Genomic DNA, 20,085 nt, shown 5'->3' on the forward strand with positions numbered 1-20,085 from the left:
GTAAGGAAATTTGTAACTACTTCTTTTAGAAAATAATATTTTAAATCTGAACTAATAGAAAATTTCAAACAAGCAGTTTTCTCTTGCAATTTTTATGCTTTTTATTGGTGTAAATAAGTAAAAAATACTAAAATATTTAAAAACGAATTTTTGAAAGTTTTGTTTAAAATTCTAAATTTTGCTGCATTTTTAAAATTAAAAATGAGTATTATAGCACAATTTCTATAAAGGAATTTTATTTCAAATATATTTCATAATACATCATAGTGATAAACACTTTTGACTCCTTAAAAATTTTTTTTCATTTAATTCTAATATTAAAATTGTATTTAACCGTAATAATTAATTTTGCTTGTATTTTATAGTGATTATATTTTTTAAATTTATTTTTAGTTCTGCATAAGATTTTTTTATTTAATGTTAATTTAATTTATTAGCCCAAAGGGGTAGCCTAGAAAGGCTGTTAATTTCGAAGCGGCATTTTGCGCTGTTTTACTATAAATATCCGTGTCTCCTCGCAAATTGTTGTTACCAAATATTATCGCCCTGTATTGTATGCAAAGAAATTAAATAATGAAGAATCTGCATGAATACATGTATGTTTCTCGCACTGTGACAAAAATGACAGTATCTAGAGCCATCAAATTTTGAATAATGTAATCCTCCACTCGAACATGGGCATCTGGACGGCCGAATTTCGAATTTGTTTTAATCTATTTCATATTTTGTAAAACTTTAACGAATTTTTGATTAACAAACTCAACGAATTCAGAGCTAGCACTGTACGGAAAATAGCAGTTTTATCTCCAGTGCGGAAATTCTAAAGATATGCTGTTTTCAAATGTATGTGGTTTACGGTCGAAGAACATGATATTCAATAAATATAGGTAACACACAAAACTTTAAAAAAGAGTGCTTCTAGATTTTATTTTATCTTTTACTTTCCTTCATTACGCTCAGAAAATTTTATGCTCCGAAATTTTATGAATTATTAAATAACTAATCTACTTTAATATTAATAATTTAATGATCATATAATCAAATAAATATGATCGTTTTGTAATCTTATTATAGTTTGGAAAATCACTGCCTGAAAAATGTTCATTAAATTAAAAAAAAAATTATCAGATCTTGTTTAATTTTACCTTATTTATTTCAAAGCATCGCGTACTATCAATCTTATTTAATTTTACTTTATTTTTACGCAAAATTAAGTTCATAAATTTTGCGCTTAGAGTTTTTACAGTTTTACCAAAGTAAAGATGGTTGTACAAGAATTACGGTTGAAAACAAATGAGCGATATGCAGTAAAAAGTGCTATGAGATATATTAAATCCTATTTGGAAGAAACTGTGGCTTTCATTGTTACGAAGAGATTAACGATAGGAATGCTAAGTTCGAAAGGCGAGTAATATCACATGACGATTCTTGTTCAAATGCTATTTTTGTTTCGATGAGTTTGCATCAGTGGTAATTTTGATCTTGATTTGGTATACAAAAATACAAGACAATATCTTTCATTTATATTTAATGAAAACACCGAAATATATCACAGTAAGACAGACACGTCGCAACGGGGAACCACAGTTACATAATGTAAAAACACAAAAGAATTCTTTTAACGCAACAGCGCTCTATACTATGAAAAGTTTGAACATTCATATTCTCTTTACTATACAAAGTATCACATTTAATAATTAAAAAAAGTTATGTGATACAAACGCCATAGGTTTTAGTGTTAAAGTAAACCAGATCGTCCCTACCCTTTCTTGCCGACATGTCGGTGACGCGCGCCCCGCCCACTGGGTTAGTCTACTTCTTATAAGGTCCATGATAACAACCATAAAGTGGTCTACCATAATAAGCGTTTCTCCCCATTTTGGCGTTAAGGCTGTTCTCCGAAACTTATCCAAAAATGGATGGCATTTCAAGAGAGCGCAAGGGGGGTTCTTTTACCAGCACAAAAATTAAAGATGTTTGAAGTATCGGTGAGGAGAATACAGAATAATGCTAGAAACAGAATGAAAAGAATAATGCTAGAAACAGGGTGAAACAGAATGAGGGTTTGAGGGACATTTTAAACGCAAGTGAGTGAGTAGGAAACAGAGTTGCATGGGAATCTTATTAGCGAGTAAAAGTGTTGTCTTTGACCACGACTTCCTGTTGACATAATTACAGCCATCATGCAGAATGTGTGAGGGGTAAAAAGGCATAGGTAAAATCCTAGTATACGGTGCAGCGTTGGCGCGATTTTGAAAATTATCGCCAACACCAAAAATGATCCAAAGAACGTCTATCACTATACTATAACCATATAGTATATATACGATGAGTAGATCTATGTATAGGACGATATATATTCTTTGAATGACCCGTTTACTACTCATCGTATATGTCCAGTTTTTACTGCTCATTATAAAGTCGCCAAAAGTAGCCAAATCCCGTGTGCACCGGATACTAGGATTAAACCAAGGCATAAATAAACCAGATGTTGATTAACAGTGGAGTAGGGGCTATTTGTGTTTTTATTTGAACCTTCCCTGCAATTTATTATTTCCAAATTTGTTAAAAAGCTTTTTAATGAGAAATTTTTAATTAGAAAAATATTTCTAACAAAAGTGAATTTTTTATTTTTTATTAGTTCATAAAAAGAACACTTCACATTATTTGAAACTTATTTACCAAGCCTTATGTTAATTGCTTATAGCGCGCTTTATTTTTGGCAATAGCCTGTGCGTCACAGAAGTCAGCTGATGCTCGCGATGAATGTGTTGTTTGTTAATTAATTAAACTTATTAAGACATGGATAACGAAAAATCACCATTGCTGAGTAATCAAAATGAGTCCTATACCCAACAGTATGGGCACTCTTCGGGAGGTACAGTATTACATTTATTGTTTTCAAAATTAGAAATTTATGAAGATCCATTTTCCTCAGTATATCATTTAACATCGCATTTCAGTTAGCAGTAGCTTTTAAATAAATTTCAAATTATTTCTGAAAATTTAGGCATATAGAGGTCTTTCTTAAACGCCTGCCATTGAGACCAAAAAGTAAAGAGAATTGTTTCTTCTCATAAATTAATATGGTGTAGGTGATGCATAAATTTTAGCTATCTTTGAAATAAATATAGCGATACTTTTTTTTTAATTATCTATTGTATAACACTGGAGAGCTTATGCTTCTATTGCATACCACAAGTAATATTTTATTTTAAACGGATTTGCTGGTCTTCAGTGGTAAGTGACGTGTTTAATTTGTTTATTCGTTGAGATAGGAATCTTATTGATAGCTTTTCCTTAATCGAATTTTTCTGTTTATTTGGTGGGGGGGGGGTGAGTGGTTTGAATAGAAAGCGCTAATTGTATTTTGGAATTCCCTTGTTGTCTTGGTATTGTGTAAATTTGCCCGCTTTTATATTTTATAAAATCTGTTAGCAGTATAATTGCTTATTCTTTCAATATTAGTAAAAACCGAATGCTTTATTTCAAATTAGCATTAAAATGTTAAAAAAATAATTTAAAAATTGCTTTTCAAGTATAGCGTTCCTTTTCCCCCTGTTATTATTAATCTCATTTATTGTTGATAATTATTTACTCTATGAATATGTTCAATAATTATTGAAGGTATCGATTTATTCATGTTAGTGCAGCTAATCAGTATGATGATCATTGGTGGCTTGCTACTATGCCATTTGGCTTATGTTAAAGTCTCAAACAGGGACTGAGGGTAGCTTTTTTGTATCTGAATATTGACTTTAAACCATTTAGAACAGGGGTTCCCAACTTCTTTGTCCCATAAGAGCAAATTCTGGAATGTCTGTTGGATGGCAGGCACCATTTACTTTTTCAAGGTGAATTTACATGCACATAAAGAAGAGATTTTTTGCATTTCACCTTGTGCTGGTATCTGTGTTGGATGCAATTTCTATTTCATTTAAAATGATAAAACTTTCACATATAATTTTATTAATAACTAAAACATTTTTATTGTAATCGTCGAGCACTGTGGTGTCCACGGGCATAGGTTTGGGAGCCCCTGGTTTAGAACTAATGTATATCATTATTGTTTGAATTTTAGTGTATATCATTGTTTTCTCACAAAACATTCTCAGGACAACATTTTTTCATTTTATTTTGATTTTTACTGTATTTTTATCATCTGCTTACAAGATTTGCCTGGAAATAAATTATAAGCAGTCCATCATTTTCAGATATGCAGTATTTTGCCAGAACTCTACATTTTCTATTTTTTTATGCAATGAAACTACATGAAAGGGGATTCGAATGGTAAAAATGCACATTAGGCATCACGTAATGTGACCAATCATGTTTGTCTACAGCTATCTTGATAACATTAAGTGATGAGAAAAAATATCAGTTGATCTTTGGATTATGGTAACTTGGCGATTTTTTGGCGAAAATTTGGCGACCAACTCTGCTACAGCAACCCTCTATTTTTTTTTGCCGCCATTTTGTCTTCATGAAGTAAAGACATGTTTCTTTTCTTTTTATTTACTGAACACTTTTTCCAACAATCTACTAGCCGAATTACACTTATGCTAGAAATTTTATGTAACAAAACTGCTTAATCATGACAAATATTAACTGCAAAATTGGGAAAAAGTGCACAATCGCAAACTCCTTGCGCGTTTTTCAGAATAGCACATACACATAAACCATTTACACGTTGACTTATTTTTACTTAAAAAAAATCCCAGAATTGCACAAAAATGGCATTGCACACACTCTTAACTTTATCCATCTACACTGCTATTTTCTCATAAATTACAAAAACTTGCACGAAAATGCAAAAAAATTCTGTGAATCTTTAAACTCGGTAAAAAGCACATATATGAAATTACCTGATCACGAAAAAGTATATACCCTTTCCAAGGATGAACATTTCCACGTATAAAATAAATAAAATATTCAAAAATTTTACCTCTAAATTATCTATAATATTATAAACGTCATCAACGAATTCATACCGCAAACATTACAAATGGTTACAAATACTTAGTGTCAAATATTTAAATTATTTCCATGCACGTTTACTTCAAATGAAACGTATACCAAATTCCTACAAACATAAAATAACTATCATTTAATTAAAATATAATTAAATTCAAAAACACTACTTAAAATATAATAAGCAGATACATTAAATTAATAAAAATTAGTTTACAATCCTAATTACTTTAAACTAAATCATTGCTAATAACAATTTTCCCAATAATACCATATTACTTTATTTACTCCTTACATTTAAAACAATGCATAAAAATAATATCCTCAAATAATTAAAAATACTAACTTACCTAATCTTCTTCAGAATTTTGATTACGTGGCCGATAAACTTTTCTTATTTCTTCCGCTAAATAAAGAGCAAGCGTATGTGTGCCTGTTTCAGGATCTTTAAAATCATAGTTATAGTTCACAGCAAGGTACCAGGTAAAATAAATAACTTAATAAAACATCTTTACTTCTATCTTGCACAACCTTAAAAAAACACTTATTACTACCCCTTTCAATCCCACAAAATACCCATTTCGAATTCACTTTAGTTAGGGCCATGGGATCCAAAAATTAACCAACACTGTTTTCCACAACACAGAATAAAGCTAAATACAAAATTTCCAGATTTTTTCTAGATTTCCTCCCTTTTCCGATTAAAGAACTGTAATTTGTCCATTAATGTCACATGACATATCTCATGATCTCTCATTTCCCTCACATAAAATAATGCGTAATCAGAACTGAGTACTTCTTACATTATTACCAAAGTTCTCGGTAGTAACCTTTTTGCCTCCAAAATGCCGCCAAACTACCAGTTACCATATTTCAAAGATCAGCCAAAATATCCTTCAAAACAGCAGTTTAATTTTGCTAATTTAATATAAATACTGCAGACATATAAATAAGTACTTAAATACAATTTTATTTATTAAAATGCAAAAATTTTTTCATGAACTGTTCATATCATTTCTGAAAATTATTTGCCCAATGCTATACTCCTAACCTTTATACTCAGGAAGGATCCCTGCAAGAGAGCATGCAAATGTAAAAAATTTGAATGAAGCGAAAAAGCAACCTAGGTTTGGTGTAGATGTTTTCTGTGATTTTTCCCCCCTTTCGTTCTTTTTTTAGGAGAAAACAATTCTGGAAAATTTTTCCTCTTCTGAAGTCCTCTTCTTCTCCCGAAGCCCTTCTTATCATCCTTAAATCCTAAGGTTGCTTTTTTGGTTTACTTTAACCCTTTTCACTCGAGAGGTGACTCTTTGTCACCACTTGATTTGATGTGATAACTCGAGAGGTGATTCTCAATCACCATTCGATTCAATGCAATATTTCGAGTGGTAATGATATTTATTTAGGATTGGTTGGGGCAATATCACTTCATGACTGTATTCAACAGTAAGTGCATATGAAATAACTGCCAATCTTTATTCTTAAATAGGTTTATTGTTATACATGCGTCTTTGACGTTAATTCGAACTCGACAGTCCTGGCAACAGGAATATTTTCAAAGTTACAGGGCCCAATAAGCATGGAATATGATGAAGAAATCATTTTAATTGAACATAAATTCGATTTTTCATTGAATGAAGATTGAAATTATGTATATGCGTAGAATACTTGGCGATAGAGAAAAGGTAAGCAGTGATGAAGATATCGATGAAGTGAAAAGTGTAAGAAGGCGAAATTTTCATGTATTAGAATAGTGAAAATAAAAGCGATAGTTATTCAGGAGAAAAGAGAAAAAATTCAGAATGGATAAAGTGCACAGAAACCGAAGAAATACCGCAAAGAATACCGTTTGTATCCCGCAAAATAACCAAAAGATCGCAAGTATTTTCAGACATAAAAGAACCATTATATTTCTTTCAATTGTGTGTGAAATTAGCTGTAATCTCTTTTAACCTTATTTGGATACTTTACTTCGGTTTTAAAATTATTCATTTAAATTTTGGAGTTAGAGTGGACTGAAGGGTACCCCTTGTATTATCACGAAGTTGTTTCGTTTATCTCCAAGTTGTTGTTTCCTTTATGGTAACCTGAGTAGTTGAATGTTCCTTAAATATACTTTTACCTAAAATTGGGTACTCCCTTGACTTTTTAAGTGAAAATACTGGGTGGTTATAATTAAATTTCCCGTATAAACATCATAAAGTGCAAACGGGTGAACGTAATGCAACGAAGTTTTGCATATGGGCTATACATGAAATGTGCTCATGGAATTTCAGAAAGAAAATTTTAGTTCTAAAATGTCCACCAGAGGGTGCCTTTTGGGGAATAATAGGAAATTTAATACAATAAATGACTAAAACGGAATACAGAAACAATATGAACATTTATTGACTAGTTTCTGATCACCTTGTCATTGAACCACATTAAGTAAAGGTAAGGGAGAAACAAAAACAGTTCAGTTTGCAGAAAAAGGAATGTTAAAAATATATTTTAAAGTACCCCTTGGCGAAACTTGGCGATACGTGAATACCAAATTTATGGAAGTCCTGTTATTTTGGCTTTGTGTACTAGCACAAGCCAAAATAACAAGACAAAGAATTGCGCAAACTCTGTACCCATGTACACATCGACCTATTTTCACTTTAAAAAAAATCTGAGAATTGCACAAACTAGGCTTTGCGCATTCCCTTGAGATTGTCCATGTACACATCGATATATTTGCACTTAAAAAGTCAAAGGAGCACCCAATTCTACAGTAGAGGCAAACAAAAAATACATAATCTCAATAAACTACACTTTAAACCAAACAATAAAATAACATAAAAGGATTATGCATCTAAGCATTACACAAAGCAAATATCCACTTACCTCTGTGGCACACATTCCTTAACAGCATCCAAAACTTCCTAAAATTATGTGAACTAGAATCCGTATATCGGCATCGCCACATAAATTCACAAAAATAAGAGTCAAAAACATCCTGCGTATTCTAGACTGTCCCGAAAATGGCTACTAAGTAAACCTTCATTTACACACCAGTCAATTAATGCACTTTTCCCCTTTTGTTCCAAATCGTACAGAAACTTCAAATTAATCTTACTACATTCAACCATTCTACCGTCTAAACAATGAAACAAGCAATGTCCTAAACACACACACCACAAAAGCCCTTAATCTTGTTATTTCATTCCATGATTCAAAATTTCTTGGAATAATGAAAACATTACATCATAATAGGCTTTTCATAGCATTCAACTACTCAGGTTACCCATAAACGAAACAACAACTTGGCAATAAACAAAACAACAACTTGGCGATAAATGAAACAACAAATTCGCTATAATACAAAGGGTACCCTAAAGTCAACTGTAACCACAAGAACAGAATAGGACGAAATTGCACAAGAGGAGCAGTTCTTAATTGTGTCCAGGACGATGTAGGGAAAGGTGCTCCACGTGACCACCCTCATTCACCTGCAAAATTTCAAGGATGGACAGTGTGTTCAACAGCAGATCATAACTGATCAGTAGTAAGGCTTTGTACATGAAGCATTATGGTGTTTTTTCAATCATTCAATGCCGCAACATCTTCACGATTCATCAGACTTTTTAAATAACCCCATAACCAGAAAATATAGAAAGTTAGATCTGGCGAACGTGGTGGTCGTGGATTAGGAAAAGAGTGACTAATAACATGTTCCTCTGCGAAGCGTTGGCGCAGTAGCACCTTTACGGACCCATTGATATGTGGGAGCGCACCATCCTGCATGAAAATGGTCGATGTAATGACCCGCTTTTACTGTAGTTGCGGCACAACAAATGTCTGCAGCATGTCATGGTACTTATGGCCTGTAATGGAACATGTGACAGGTCCACGTTCACAGATTTCCTCAAAGAAGAATGGCCCAAGGATGAATGTCGCTGGGAATCCACACCAAGCAGTGACCTTTGGAGACTGTAGGGGAATTTCAGTGTGGATCCGTGGATTTTCCTTAGCCCAGATGTGGCAATTCTGTGTGTTAACTGTCCCATTGAGGTAGAAATGAGCCTCCTCACTCCACATAATGTTCCAAGCCCATGATAGATCAACAGTCATGCTGTTGAGAAAATTGACTGTGAATGAGAGACTTTGTGGCTTGTTCCTATGAAGCAGCTCCTATGAAGCATTACACAAAGCAAATATCCACTATGACAGATCATGTCACTACTTCCTATACATGATCTGTCATACGCAGGGAGCAGCTGTCTTGATGGCATCAGCAAGACCGGTGTGACACATTTATGGCCTCTTCGAAGCTGAACTCCAAATGTCCCCATCTTTTCAAATCTCTTAAGCATGGCCTGGATACTTTTAGTAGATATTGGTTGACGCCGTAGGTTCTTTCTATGACGAAATTCATGAACTGCTGCAGAAGCATTCCTCTTGTTTTCGTAAAACTGCTTCACCAATAACGCACATTCAACTAAAGAGACCATCATTAGTATAGCTGGAAACATTGACTTAAACATGACAACGTCTGCAAACGTTTTATACCCTAACCTGCTTTGCATAGAGCTTCCTCTCTTCCCAAGCATGCAAATCTCAACATTTTTCTGCTACTACTGACAGCTTTTCCTGGTTTTGCATTTTATTACTGATATTGCTTGTTCTGGATTCTTAATATGGTTTCTGTATTCTGTTTTGGTCGTTTATTGTGTTAAGTTTCATGTTTTCCCTGAAAAGGTATCCTCTGCTGGGCATTTTGGAACTAATTTTTTTTCCCGAAATTCCGCGAGCACATCTCGTGTATAGACCATATACAAAATTTCGTTGCTTTTCGTTCACCCATTTGTGCTGTAGGATGCCGTTTATAGGGGAAGATTAATTATGAAGGCAAAAACAGGCCATAGATGATGTGAATTTGAATGAAATGGCGGAACTGTATACACCAAAAATAATAATGGTATTAAGTGTTTCGTTGATCTGTAATGTTAATATATACTCCATTGTCTAAAGGCAGTAGTAAATTATTGGTCAAGTGTTGATGGGTGACGGTACCTTTCAATATTGTAGGCTTAATTTTATTCTTATATAAACAGATCTTAATTAAGAAGTCGGGAATACGTAGGAAAACAAGATAATAAATAAATCAAATTGGAAAAGAAACACACCAGTGTAAAATTTAAAATTGGGCAAAACATCAACCTAAGTTTCATGCAGATTTTGAATAAAATTCTGTTGATTTAGCAGAATGAGTTTCTCCGAGAGCAAAAAAAAATTTTGCAGCTAATTTTAGAACAAATATGTAACATCAAAGCCAATGAACAGAGCAAAGTGAAAATAAATATAGAGCCATCTGTTGAGGAAAATGAAAATAAAATGTAAAAAAACAAAGCTATTAAAATTGAAAGGGTTAAGGAACATTTAATTGGAATTAATGTCATTAAATTAAAGAAAATAAATTTTTGTAAATATGAAAAGCATCAAGGAAATCCATTTCACCAACTGAAGAAGCTTTATGGATAATTTTAGCAGAACCAGAGTTAAAATGTGCAATTAAGTTTCTAGCTGTGATTAACGAACTATCAAAGATTTGTTTCTCTCTCTCTTTCGGACACATGATTCACGTTCCTTGATGCGAAATATTTACCGTATTTGACGGCATAGAAGACGCAACCTTATTTAGAAGGCCACACACATGTAGATGTAGAAAAAGTTATGTGTATCTAGATCTTTATCTGGGCTAAAAATAGCATTCAGTATTGAAAGTTAACCTGTGTCCTTCACGTATAAGCCGCAGGTAACTTTTTTTAGACCAAATTTAGGGGGGAAAAAAAGTATGTCTTATATGCCGTCAAATATGGTAATTATCAGGTATGTTTTTCAGCTCTTGCTTCTTTTTTTTTCCCCTATCTTATTTATATCCTAAAATTTTTTAGATATATATCCAAATGCCATACATGATACATTTAACAGTGATGGTAGTGAATTCGGCTAATCTTTGGAATATGGTAACAGGTAGTTTGGCGACATTTTGGTAAGGCGATAAAGGTTACTAGCTAGGACTTTAGCAGTGTACATGGATAAAGTCAAGAGTGTGCGCAATGCCATTTTTGTGCAATTCTGGGATTTTTTTTAAGTGAAAATAGGTCGACGTGTACATGGATACTGTGTATGTGCAATTAAAAACGCGGCAAGCAGTGGGCGATTCTGCACTTTCTCTCAATTTCGCACATAATCTTTGTCATGATTAAGCACTTTTGTTCCATAAAAGTTCTAGCATAAGCGTAATTTGGCTAGCAGATTGTTGGAAAAAAATTTTGAGTAAAAAAAAAAAAGCCTTTACTTCGTTAAAACAAAATGGCGTCCAAAAAAAAAAAAAAAAAAAAAAAACTAGCAGGTTGCTGTAGCAGGGTTGGTCGCCAAATTTTCGCCCCAAAATCGCCAATTTACCATAATCTGAAGATTAACCATGAATTCTAAAGAAATGTGAAAGTGGATCTCGGGGTGCAGTTTCGGGAAAGCATCAATTTACTCCTGAAGCAACCGAAGTTACTCCTGAATCTTCGGTTGCTTAAGCAGACTTATATTTATATTTTCTCACAAAAATTAAAACCTAGTAAAAATAATTGCTTTTATAATATATCTCCTTAATAAAAAATAATGGAAATTTTTAATGAAAAATTAAATATAAATAAATGATAATACAGTATCATTTATTTATATTTAATTTTTCATTAAAAATTTCCATTTCCAAAAGTCTGTAATCCGGACGTCCATAATCCGGAATGATCTATAATCCAGACCTCAAAGCTACAAACTTTATGCGTATGCGTAAACATATAATGAGTTTACACATGCGCGTTTAATGCATAATGGACAGTATAAGCTAGGCTAAAACTACATAAGGCATTTCAGTTAATGTTGCAGATTGCGCTGTTCCTTAATCTTCTAATTGGGTCTGGCTTATTATTTTTTGCAGACTGTTAGAACAATTTTATAAAAGTTAAGCTTAAACTTTCGATTATGTCAAAAAGAGTTTTCAATTCTGGAGCTGCCAAAGGATCTACAAAGCGAAAGCATGTTTCGATGTTCATTAAACAAAAAGTGGAATTCCTGTAAAAAATTGATAAAGGCCTGTCTGTCTCAATGTTATGCGAGAAGTATGGCATTGGAAAGTCCACTATATATGACACGAGAAAAAGAAACTTTTTGTATTTTTGTGGAAGCATCTTAAACGACTTACATTGAAAGAAATGCTTAATAAAGTAAACAAATAAATATTAAGCTTTTTTTTTTTTTGTAAATTTTGATACCCTTTAGATCATAATGGTTCTTTATTTCATAAATTACGATTTCATATTTTTAGTTGTATAATTTCTGCATGCCATCTTACCAGATTTAAATTGATGATCTATAATCCGGAAAAACCCCTGATCTGGAATCACCGAAGTCCCGACGAGTCGGGAATATGGACTTTGTACTGTATAATAAATAAGAAATAACTTTTTTTTTTTTTTGTATTTAGTTTTTTTTTTTTTTTTTTTTTTTTTTTTTTTTATTTGGCGCAATTTGCGCCATCTTTTGTGGTCGACGGGATTTTCCGCAAGTACCCAGTAAAAAGATGTCAGGTATTGGGGAAATCAACAATAGGTATCCATCTACTTCCAGGATTTCCTTACATGCCTTTATTTTTCTTTAAGAACTTCAATATTAGGTGAAGATCGTATATATTTACTCACATCATTAAGTATAAAAATGGCTTTTTGTTTCTTGTGGGCATACTGTCATACAATGCTGATCAAGGCCGATGCAACTAGTGCAATTGCACTGCTATCAGAACTTAGAGGCAGCAAAACTTTTGAAACTGAAAAAGAAACTGAGTGGCAAAAAAGCCTAGTATCAGCCCTGCTGATAATTATTTGGCCAACGTGAGGTACTGGGATTGGCATGCCTGTTGTAGAAAATTCATGATTATACTTTCCTTTAAAAGGCAATTAATATTTTCTGCAAATAGAAACATCTGTAAATCATATTGCACTTGAACTTGCTCTTATGTTACATTAAAAAAATATTGTTACCGGTAGCTGAAAGTTCTGAACACGGAGCTTTCTACACCTATGAGCCGAAACTTTATGACCATCCCAACATTTTTCAGTGGACCCATCTGGATGATGAGGGCATGTGATTAAATGGGAATGGTATTTAACTGCTGCTGGAGAAGCTAAGGAATCATTTTTGCACTTACTTTTGCAAAGGCTGCTGATCCAAGAGAATTTGAAAGAGGTCAGATTGTAAAGGTCTGAAGACTCGTAATAAGTATCTCTGTAACTGCACGACTGGTAGATGTGTGTGTGTTGGATGTCCACGTGTCACCAAAGTAAAAGGAGATAGGAGACTGTCTCACTTAGTACAACAATATAGGTTCCGGACAGTGGCTCAGCTGACAGCCTAGTACAATGCAGGTCCAAGTGCAAGTATTTTGAAATGCACAGTTCAGAGGACGCTGTTAGATATGGGACAGCACAGCAGATGTCCCGCTTGTGTGCCTCTGTTTATTGAGCATCATCATTAACTACACCATACATTTGACCAGCAAACATTGAGATTGGACCGTGAATAAGTGAAAGACAGTTGTCTGGTCGGATGAATCTTGATTTCATAGTCTTCCAGGCGAATAGTTGTTCCATCCCCCTTCACAGTAGGGCATACACAAGCTGATATTGCGGTATTATGCTTTGGGAGACATTGTCATTGTCTGCGTAGTTAGCAAGATGATACTCGAAGAACACACATTATTTTTTGGATAATGCACATTATCACTGTAGGTATGCTATGCACCTCCCAAGTTTGTAAAACTCACATTTCTTAAAAGAATGGACTAAATTTAGAAAAGTAAACTCAGCGAGGCTAGCGGCAATGCAAAGCAACGACACGAAGCAAGAGAAGAGATGGAAGGGAGGGAGTTGTGATGCAATTTGTCCTTTTATATGAATTCCATTTCAGATCACATGACAGTTTAAAATCTAGATTTTTTGTTTCAGATTTCATTGGTAAGTGTGCATGAGAACTGCAGGGAGACAAATTTATAGCTGTTATTTTTAGAATGAAATGGAAGTTAAAGGGCCATTAATTTATTATTTGAAAGCCAGATTTTATATTTTGCGTGTATATATGGAAGCACGAACGTATGTGTATATATACACACACATATGCATATACATACATGCACATGTGCCTACATTCGTACATTTCTGAATCCGGTCCCGATAACAGAACAGTACATATTTCTTCGAACCTTGAAAGAGTTATCCAATTTTTCACCAAACTAAGATGTGAAAGGAAACATCCATTATTAAAAGTGACATATTGAATTGCACAGAACAGGCACTAAAATTAAAAATACAGGAAGCATTTATAACAAAACACTTTTTTTTCTTCTATTCTCTCGTAACTGTGAGCAGTCGTACATAGTGAGCATTAGTGATCAACAGGTTGCTGTGAGCATGGGATGTAGCACCTTATTTTTTCTAAGGTTAAAGCATTATGGAACATTTAAATTCAGAAATGTATGTATATATGCATGTGTGTACACACACATACGTACTATACACACACACACATATACGTGTACATGCATGTGTACCTGAGCGCATCCATCCATAAATACATGCATGCATACATATATACATTTCTGAATCAAGTCCTGATAACTATTAGTATTATCATAGTTATTATTTAAAAAAAATTAGAATATCATAGCTGCAATAAATTTGCTTAAAACTTACTGAAATATACCTGAAAATCGCATTGCAGCATTGTGTTTATTTCTTCCTTTCGAGCTATAGGATGTTAAAATAGTTATCGATTTGCTTATTTGAGTTGTATCACTTTCAGGAACAGAAGGTGATCGGCAAACCACATATGTAACAGTTCCTCCGATTGGTCCCGATGAGTTGCCACCTCCATATAGTCCTTCTCCTCATGGGGTGCCTATGATATGTTGTAAAGTCTGTGGTTTTATGATTGACATAACTGGAAGAAGGGAGCAACATGTTGTCAAATGTAGCAGTTGTAATGAAGCTACGGTAAGTAAGAGATCATCAGTAATACAACTGTCTTGTTTGATATTATTACATTAGTCTGTTATTTGACCGTACTCTTTGCCCACCAGTGTCGCTGGGCACTGGTTGTTCGATTCTAAGTGGGCTGGCTGCGTGGATGTTTTCGTGGTTTTACTGATGTGTAACGTGAATATGAGCCAGTTCCCCTTAGAAACTCCTTCACAAAGTCTTCCTTCCCCTTAGAGCCTTAATGTGCTTTGCCATAATCAAATAAAACTAGACTATACTATTTAACATAACTGTATTAATCCTGGCACAGTAGAAATTCTGAAATCCAATATTGGAATAGCCAGCTGGAAAAAAAATAACATAAAATATCAGCGGAATGGAGAATATAATAGTCTAATCTGCAGTGTGTAAATTTGAAGTGTCATCAAAAGCTTTTACAGCTTTTGCTTTAAAGAAGGAAAATATTATTTAGTTTATCTAAAAATATAGCATTTAAATGTTTAACCATTTTTTGACGGACACTTCAGACACCGAATCGCTCTCTTGGGACAATGTGTTCTGCCTTGTTGGAATGGGAAATTTGCACTACTAAACCCAACTTTATTAAAAATATGCAACTATCGATTATTTCAATTTTTGGCATGTTATGAGAGCAGGGGTGTTTGTGCTCCGGGGAAACCCCGGAATTCCACGGATTTTGAACTTTGATACCTGGAAATTTCGGGGATCGTCGTTCAAAAGGAAGTAGGAATAATAATGAATTATTTATTTTGATCTGGGTAATTTTGTTTGCTTTGAAAGCAGAAAATGCAAGGTCAGTGTGTGTGGTGAAAACTTTTCCTTTCTTTCTCCAAAGGCAGTGATAATGCGTGAAAAGGGAAAAAAAATTCTTTTTTGTTCTTTCCTTATTGCGAGTTATGACTTATTCCCCCGGTTCTCGGACATTCTCTTCTGGATTCTTTTCGGCAAGTAGGCGTGGCAGAAAAAAAAAGGAGAGACTTCGTTCGACCAGATGTGCGATCACGTGACTCTGGGTTCAAAGGTCTTCTCTCCTGGCGTGGTGCCAATAAGTAGAGAAGGGGGATTTTTCGCCATATTAGCTATTTGTCATTGATCGCTTCTCAACTTTTTTCCTCCGCTCTGTAAAATTTTCGTTTCATTTATTGATGCACGTGTAAATTTTTCGTTTCGTTTATTGAAATATTTTTTTATTTATGTACGCAAGAGAATTTCACTATGAAATTTCTCGATATAAATAGTGATATTATACAATTAGAAGAAGGTGTCCGGAATGCATTTAGGTGGAATTGGATTGGACGAAGAGATGGTGATGGGGATACCATCGGCACATGGTGCAAGAAAATAAATGTTGCTGGACAAGCATATTGTGTTTTTTGTAACTCACTGCTGAAGTATGGTGGGGAAGGATTCAAGGCTTTCACAAATCATTCTAAAACTGTGACGCACATAAAATATTCAAAGTGCATTAAACATTCAATGACTTTAAGTAATTATGCCAATTCAAAAAATACTGATGACTTACTGGAGACTGATGCTCGGCCATTGGATATAGTGACAAGAAAAGTACGGCAAGAGGTATTAATAACTTCGTTTATCGCCGAGAATTCTCTTTCTTTCAATGTAGCTCCCAATTTAATTGAACTCTGCAAACAGTTGAGCCGCGATCAGACGGCACTAAACTCGTTGGAAATGTCCAGGACTACCGCATGTTATAAGATGAAATATGGGCTCGCCAAAAACTATTAAGGAACTTTAAAGGAGACTCCATTTTCTCTAAATTTGGATGAAAGTACTAGCAATGCTCAAGAAAGTATACTGGCAATATTGCAGTTTTATTCCAAATTTCTCTGAAAGCTTATACTAATACAGCACAGAAATTACCCCTTAAAAATTCATATCTAATTAGTTTTACAGCATTAGATCCAGAGCTAAGAGGTAAAACCAGTACAATATTAGCTTTTGAAAAATTATCATCTTTTATGTCCCATATTTTTAGTGATAATGAAAAGTCAAAAGTAGAAGCTGAAATAAGGTTATACCAGAGTGATGTTGATATCACCAAAGAAATGCTCTACACATCTGATGAAAGTGGAAATCAAGTCAAGTGTACAATTGATAAATATTGGTCTAAAGTTTTTAATTTAAAATATGATTTCACAAATGATTATAAGTATCCTACATTGGCTAAATTGGTCAAAGCCTGCCTTAGCTGCTTCCATGGCCCATTAGTGGAAAGTGCATTCAACTTAATGGATACACTTGTCACTGACCCTAGATGCAGTGCAGACTATTAAATATGATTTAATGGCTTCTAAAGAAACCTCATGTGAAAAATATGGCTAAAAAAATCCAGTGACTGATCCAATTCACAAAGATCTCTTACTGAATATGAACAGAAGTTGGAAAACATATCAAGAAGATTTAAAAACATGTATTTCAGATGAGTCACCTATAAAAGTCTCTGAAAAACCTTCTACATTAGCAGAAAAGCAAACTGCTTCTACCTCTGCATGTGCAGTTCTCGAGGAAATTCCCTCAACTGTAAATGAAGAAAATAAAAGTCAACCTTCCTGCAATTATCAAGTTCACCACAAAAGAAAGACAAGCCCACAAACATCAGAAAATAAAAAAAAAGCAGCAGAAATTAGATAATTTTTTTTAAAAGAATTAATTCAGGTAATTTAAAATATTTACATAAAATGTAGTAGTTTATATGTTTGAAAATTTATGGTTATTAATTTTGAAAAAAAAAAAAAAGTAATTCATTGAACTTTTATAATTAGGTCATTCAATACTTCATAATTGTAATTTTTCATTTCTCTCCCCCCCTTCTCGAAACTCCAAAATGTCGGTAGTAAGTCCTTAAAAGTTTCAGGGGTTTTTTTGGGGTCCCACAAACACTCCTGTGAGAGGAACACTCAGGTAGTTGTAAGAGTAAATTTAATCAATATTTTTTCCTTGCCATCTGAAGTATAAAAAGAAAATTTCACTAAATGATACACAAATATAGCCAAACTCTGAAGAGAAATGAAACCTATATGATATGCAGTGGTGGCCAAAATTGTGGATACTTTTGGAAATTTTTATGTTTTTGAACTTTGTATGCTTATAGAAAACGTTGCGTTTCACAAAATGCAAACTTGTATATATCATTTTAAAGAGAATTTATACAAAAAAAGTTAAACGATAATAGTTATCGATATACATTAGATAGTGATGATTGCAGTGAGTTATCAGTACTTAGTAGGGTACCCTTTATTTTTCATTACAGCTTCACATCGACGTTTCATTGAGCTGACAAGAGGTTTTAAGCTCTTCTTTCATTATTACATGATGCCAGGAAACAATTATAGCCTCAATTAATTTCCTTTTATTTGATGGGCGCCTCATTCGGACAAGAGTTATCAAACGGTGCCACAAATTTTCGATAGGATTGAGGTCAAGACTGTTTCCTGGCCATGACAACAATTTAATGCTCTTTGTACGAAACCACTCTTTCGATATTTTGGTCATGTGGCAAGGAGCAGAATCCTGCTGAAAAATAAACGAAGCATTGTTGGGAAAGAGATCTCTGATGGAAGGTTTGGTTCTAGAATAGTGTCAATGTATTTTCTAGCATTCAGTGTCCCATCGATGACATGAAGGCGACCAATACCATCTGCTGACATGCATGACCAAATCATAACACTAACTGGGTTCTTCACAGTTGCTTGAATGCAGTCAGGATGTAGCTCTTCTCCTATTCTACGTCTTACATATTTTCGCCCATCACTACCGAATAACGATATCTTAGTTTCATCACTCCATATAACTTGTGACCACTGATCATCTGTCCAATTAATGTGTGCCTTTGCCCACTGTAGGCGTTTTTTTTCGTTGCTGAAAATTAAGATAAGGCTTTTTTCGTGGAATTCTACCTCTCAGTCCAACATCTGTTAATATTCTCCTGATTGTTCTTGAACTGACAGAAACACCAGCATCATTCAGATCACTTCTGATGGCCGCTGATGACATTTTTCTATCTTGGAGACATAGTCTTTTTATTCTTCTGTCATCAATAGATGTGGTGCACCTTTTTCGGCCTTTTCCTTCTTTGTTTTTTATTGAATTTGTCTCCTGATATCGTAAACAAAACTTTCGGACTCCAGATGTAGTCACTGAACCACCCACCTGTCTTGGAATTTCAGCATAGAAAAGACCACTTTCTCATAACACAATAATATTATATTTCTTTCTATGTGTCCAATCTACTCTTTTATTTGATTCCATTTTTTCTTGACTAAATATTAAAATTTTTTACAAAAATTCCTACTTGTAATTGAAGTGCATAAGAAACAGGTCCTCCATCTACAGAACAAAACAAAATAATGAATTGTTTCAAGAGTAAACATGATGTCAGCTTCTACTGGCAATTACTAACATTTGATTGGTTCTCAGAACAAGAACAGTGATTGGCCAGGAAAGTTAGACATTACAAACAACTTCATAACTGTGTTTTTTATTTATATTAAAGTACATATAACTTTTTTGTATTGCAAATACTTGAATTTTGTGTTTTGTATTGAATTCAGTAATAAATTCTCTTTAAAATGATATATACAAGTTTGCATTTTGCGAAATGTAACATTTTCTACAACAAAGTTCAAAAACATAAAAATTTCCAAAAGTGTCCATGATTTTGGCCACCACTGTATATCTCCATATTGCCAAAAATAAAAACAAAAGTGTTCAGATGCGTTAAGATCATTCCCATGTGTTTAAATCTGTTGACACAGTTAATAGCCAGATCTATTTATTTACATTATTCAACCCTGTACTTCCACATTTTTTCTGAAATAAAATATCAAAAATAAAAGCTACTGCAATGGAATGAAGGTCAGCATTCTCTAGTCTCTAGAAATTCCACTATCTAGTGGAGAAGGACTAATTAAATGTTTTATCTAAAATAGTCACACCTATCCTAAGAGTCAATTTAAGCGACGATTCACACCTGGCTCTGGGGTACAGTTTGTGGCTGATACCTATGTGATATGCCCATCGC

General features: G+C 33.8%; 1 protein-coding gene across 3 annotated transcripts in view; it reads left to right on the top strand.

The window, feature by feature from the left end:
• The first annotated feature begins 2,720 nt into the window (after window positions 1–2,720).
• LOC118203607 (type 1 phosphatidylinositol 4,5-bisphosphate 4-phosphatase) overlaps window positions 2,721–20,085 on the top strand; it is a 48,631-nt gene continuing 31,266 nt past the window's right edge. For 2 of the 3 annotated variants that reach the window (XM_035375891.2, XM_035375892.2), the window contains exons 1-2: window positions 2,721–2,878; window positions 14,848–15,038. In XM_035375891.2, coding sequence (XP_035231782.1) covers window positions 2,803–2,878; window positions 14,848–15,038 — 267 coding nt within the window. In that variant the 5' untranslated portion in view covers window positions 2,721–2,802. The remainder of the gene's footprint in view (window positions 2,879–14,847; window positions 15,039–20,085) is intronic. The other variant, XM_085819914.1, reaches the window with a different exon arrangement.

This window comes from Stegodyphus dumicola, chromosome 7 (assembly GCF_044657685.1).
Source record: "Stegodyphus dumicola isolate Sdum_Otavi_A_Nest chromosome 7, ASM4465768v1".
NCBI classification, from domain to species: Eukaryota; Metazoa; Arthropoda; class Arachnida; order Araneae; family Eresidae; genus Stegodyphus; species Stegodyphus dumicola.